General features: G+C 40.8%; 1 protein-coding gene across 6 annotated transcripts in view; it reads left to right on the top strand.

The window, feature by feature from the left end:
- LOC122252656 (transformer-2 protein homolog beta) overlaps window positions 1-5,000 on the top strand; it is a 67,701-nt gene that overhangs the window by 29,048 nt on the left and 33,653 nt on the right. For 2 of the 6 annotated variants that reach the window (XR_015192423.1, XM_043015248.2), the window contains exon 1: window positions 1,677-1,834. The exons of 3 other annotated variants lie outside the window; for them this stretch is intronic. Coding sequence is in view for 2 of the 3 variants with exons in the window: in XM_043015248.2 (XP_042871182.1) it covers window positions 1,829-1,834 (6 nt within the window). In the remaining variant the exon portion in view is untranslated. Of the gene's footprint in view, window positions 1-1,676; window positions 1,835-4,337; window positions 4,395-5,000 lie in introns of those variants that run through there. One more of the 6 variants, XM_086553319.1, reaches the window with a different exon arrangement.

Raw genomic sequence — 5,000 nt, 5'->3', positions numbered from 1 at the left:
ATGTATTTCATGAATTTTCTGTCTACTTGTGCGAAATTCTTTACAGGAAATGGTCATATATTCCGTCCCTATAACTATTTATGTAAAAGGAAAACTTTTGGAAATAACTTTTAAACTATTCTCTCTCTCTCTCTCTCTCTCTCTCTCTCTCTCTCTCTTTCTCTCTCTCTCTCTCTCTCTCTCTCTCTCTCTCTCTCTCTCTCTCTCTCTCTCTCTCTCTCTCTCTCTCTCTCTCTCTCTCTCTCTCTCTTTCTCTCTCTCTGTGTGTGTGTGTGTATCTGTGTGTAGATTATGTGCATGTGTATGTGTGTGTGTGTGTGTGTGTGTGTGTGTGTGTGTGCGTTATATATATATACGTGCGCATTTATAAGTGTGTGTGTGAGTGCGTATATATGTGCGTAAGCGCAACCCGCGTGTTTGTGAGTGCAAGATAGACCCAAAGTGCAATCACATGAGTGTGTCTCTCTCTGTGTCTGTGTCTGCGTATGTGCTTGTCCGCGACTATGTGCTTGAGCTTGTGGGTATGTGGACTCGTTATTAGCCTACATATGTTCAATAGCTGGTGATGCACTAGCATATCTTCATATTTAGCATTATCGACATAAAACAGTAACATTTTAGTACTACCAGAAGCCAGAAAATAATATTACCCTCAATAGTGAATCGATAACACATATTGATTTCCACTCTAGTAGAAAAATATAAAAGTGAAATGAGTTATAACCGCGCAAAAAGTTTACTTTTGAATATATATTACATTAACGTTCCCTTGAATTGCACGCGGGGTTAAAACGTTTGCCTCATGTGTAGGCCTGCGCATTCACGTGTGAAATAAAATTTATGTGGTTATTACAATTTATAAGATTTCTTGATTGGTTTGTATATTTTTACTGAAGTATCCACGGTACGATGACTCTTGTCGTTTTATGTTGCTGATTTATATGTATATATTATTCAACATCGATGTAATTTTGCATTTTGATCGAATTATTTTACTAAAGCCGAAATACACGATATTCGTATATCTGCTCACAAAAAGAAACTACCGAAAAAACATACCAATAGAAAAGAAATAGAACAGAAATGACTGTAGATGATTTCTGATAGAAAATCGATAACTTTTGGCTTTTAGGCCTAACTTTTCGCCCCAAAAATTCCTCCACAAGAGAAATTCCTTGAATATCTAATCTATAACGTTAAGACACTTAGAGGTCACCTACCGTAATGACTTTATCGGTAAGATATAGGGAAATGTTGTTAGCAAAAGGTGATCTTATGTTTCATTTAGCGCATTTAGCCTTTAAATGTGAATGACTTTTTTCGCTTATGAACGAATGGAAGGGAAAGAGAGAGAGAACAGGGGAATATCCTCATGATCTGCCTTATGTTCAATATCTCGCATTAGATAAATAGGTTTTAAATGACTCAAGCACTGAAGATGCAGCAAATACAATTAATAAAGTAATAGGATACGATCTTAAACGATAGCGAATGATCAGAGGAAAAAATCGGACGGTTCTCACAGCCAATAAACGCCGTCCATTTATCATCATTTACCCTTCATGAAATAAAAGGAACAGATACGATATGCATTCACTACCGTAAATAAAAATAATAAGAAATATTATTTTTTCAATGAACAACGAATGCCAAAAGGAAAAAAAATTCAGACGCTTCTTTCAGCCAATCAGGATCCGCGTTTCAAACCGGGCCAATCACGAGTGCGCTTGCAAGTCCTCTCGGCGTTGTTTGTACATGGTGGGAAAAGGCGGCTTCAACGCGTGAGGTTCCCGAATTTTTGCGATTTTTTGGCTTTTTCTACTTAAAAATGGAGGTAAGGCGAGGTTCAAGGGCGCGGGGAAGAGAATTGGATAACTGAGGGAGTGAAATAAGGCCGGGGAGATGGGGGAAAAGGGGTGAAAAGAGGGGAAATAAGGGGTTGAGGAAGGGGAAGGCCGAGGACGAATGAGGGAGATGGAAGAATTTACCGATAATTTCTGTTTTTGTTTTTTCTCCGTCTTGTTCCTCGGAGTTTGGTTCGTTTTGCGAGTCTTTTTCATTCGAGGAGACGACAGGTAGAGTTCAGGAATCCCCCAGACGAGAATTAAAGGCGAGACGAGAGGTAAACAATCATTGTTTATCCTCCTCTCGGTCTATGCACACTATTTGTGTTTATATTCCATGCTTCTTTTATCAGCATCTTCGCCTCCACTCTCATCAGCAGTTGTCCACTTCCCCCTTTTCGCTCTATTTATCCTCTCTCTCTCGTATCTTCCTCTCGTTAGTATGTCACACTTGTTCTTCGTTTAGGCCTAAAATTTCCTTCGTTTTGTTTTCCTCTGTGGTTTGTTGTGGGGGCTGGGAGGTTTGCTTGTTTGTTTGTTTGTTTGTTGATGGGTGTTGTTTGCCTCTGCTGCTGAAAGGTTGTGGAAGTTTGGCTCTTGGTTTGCTAAATTGGAGTGTGTGTGTGTGTGTGTTTTTTTGCAGGGGTTGTACTTATGTAACTTTTTCTCGGTTGTGATATTAAGCCAGGATAGCGTGGTTTTCGGTTGGGTTTTTTGGTCTCCTGTCTCTCTGTTAGGGAGAGGGGGGGGGCGGGAGGCGGCGGGGCGGGAGGGGCGGGGAGGGGGATGAGGGGGGGGGGCGGGAGGGAGGGGGGCGGGGGGGGGGGGCGGGCGGCGGGGTGGGCGGGTCGGGGGGGGGAGGGGGGCGGGATGTCGAATCTTGAGTTTTGCTTGGCAGTTGGTTCATTAGCAATTCACGAGCGTGTAATTGTTGAGGTTGCAATTTCTGTTGGTCATGATGAGGAATGCGAGAGCTTTCCACTCGAGTTTCTGTAGTTTCCAGCGTCCTATGGAGGATACTGATGGGGGGAAAATGAATATTTGCAGTTTAGAGGAATGTTACTAATAAACACATCGCTGCTATTGGGCTTGCTCTATTTTTTGTGGCCTCCTTGCATGTTGTCGCTTCAGCAAAGCCCAAATCGCTGTCATGGACCTTGTGCCAGGATCGAGCTAGCAGTCCTCCCTGTTGGTTTATCATGAGAAAAGCAATCAGATCAAGGTCTTATGTTTCCATTATATATGTGGTTGAGGTTTGTTGTTGACTTTTGCCTGCGTGGGAAGTGCCAGCCTCTGAGGCAATTGCTCGACACTGCTGCTATTTGGTTGGAATTAAACTGCTGATTATGACGTCAGATTTGGCAGCGGTGGTGAGACTTGGCTAGAATTCTTACCCACATGCAGTCACAAGTTTTATTTCATCCTAGTATTTGTAATAAGAACACAAATAAAAATGTAAAAAAACACAAGCAAACAGATGCACATACATACATACATACATACATACATACATACATACATATACATGCATTCACACACACATGCACGTACGCACACAGTTACACACGCGCACACCCAAACATACACACACGCACACCCAGACACACACACGCGCACACCCATACACACACACGTGCACACCCAAACACACACACGAGCACACCCATACACACACGCGCACACCCAGACACACACGCGCACACCCAGACACACGCACGCACACCCAGACGCACACGCACACACCCAGACACACATACGCAGGAACACACACGCGCATGCATGAACATACGCACCCACGCACGCACGAACACATGCACGAAAACACTCACACTTACATGCACAGAGTTCACCTAAAATCTTGCATTGAACCCAATAAGCAAACACTAACAAAGAGTGAACAGTTAAATTACCAACTTCTTGAAGCAGACCAGTCATTCCCTTACATTGTCAGCTTTGTCAGTAGCCTGTTCGAGGCAGAGAACTATTAGTGTATGATTGCTTTCCTAACCAATAGCAAACAATCGCTCACTTGAAGCCAGTGAGTTAAGATTGTAGGCCATTCATTATAGCCCAAGTTTTAAGTGGATTTTGGGTAGAATGCATTCAGTATAAGGACAAGAAAAAAAGTCCCATTTTGAAAGCCATTTTGAGTATTTTTGTAATATTTAAAATGGATAACATTATTAACAGTAAAGTTGTTTCTAAGGAAAGCCAGGAAAAAAGATTGAGGAAAAGCTGACACGGAATTCACAAGGAAAATTTTAATTTATGCCTGAGGCAAACCTGAGTTAGATTTCAGTATAAATAAGTGGACCTCATAAGAAAACCTTGTATAGCCAAAGCTCAGTGACATCCTGAAATTTATTGTTCTTCCCACTCTCCTCCTGAGAGTAAATGTTGTCAATGGACTGTGCGCTCCTAAGACCCAAAGTTACTCCTCTAGTAAATACCCTAACCTAAAAACATAAACCTAGTCTGTATATTTCTCCCTAGCCAAGAAAGCCTCCACACCTGGACTCCCTTCTTAATGAGAACTTAGCCACCTGGCAGGTGTGTGGATTTAACTACAAAATTTTTATGTTGTGACTGTGATTCATGTAAGATGCAGGAAAATTAAGGGTTTGATTCTTGATGTCCAATTTCTCTAAGGTGTTTGTCTGTACATTCCCACCCAGCTGATGATGGACTTGACAGTCTGGTTAAATTTCTCATTTTTTAAATAAATTATTTGGATTATTTCAATAGGCTTGCCACCAGTACATTCTTTTATACACTATATGATTGAATCATTATGATTTCACTTAAACTATGAGAGAGTGAGAGAAATATTTGTAAAATGATTATTGTTTAGATATTTAAAAGAATTTACAATCAAAGATGAATGAAAATACATGAACTGGAGTTCTCATGTGCAGAGCACTTAGTGGTTGAATCAGACGGAGATGATAGAGTTACACGGTTCACATAAGGTCTTACTGCTTGGAGTATGTTTGCTCACTTTATTAGTATGTGAATGGAAAGAAAGGCCTGCTGATTTCACTCATTCATGAATTTTTTATGAGAAACATTGTAGCATTACAACATATTTTATCTTTTTATTGCTCTTATCTATAATCAGTTCATTTAATTTCTTTGAGTAGAAATATGATGTAACAG

This window comes from Penaeus japonicus, unplaced genomic scaffold (genome assembly GCF_977035675.1).
Source record: "Penaeus japonicus unplaced genomic scaffold, GWHDUDI00000001_assembly GWHDUDI00000028, whole genome shotgun sequence".
NCBI classification, from domain to species: domain Eukaryota; kingdom Metazoa; phylum Arthropoda; class Malacostraca; order Decapoda; family Penaeidae; genus Penaeus; species Penaeus japonicus.
The sequence above is the reverse complement of the archived record's forward strand: the minus strand, read 5'-3'. Positions and strand labels throughout refer to the sequence as shown.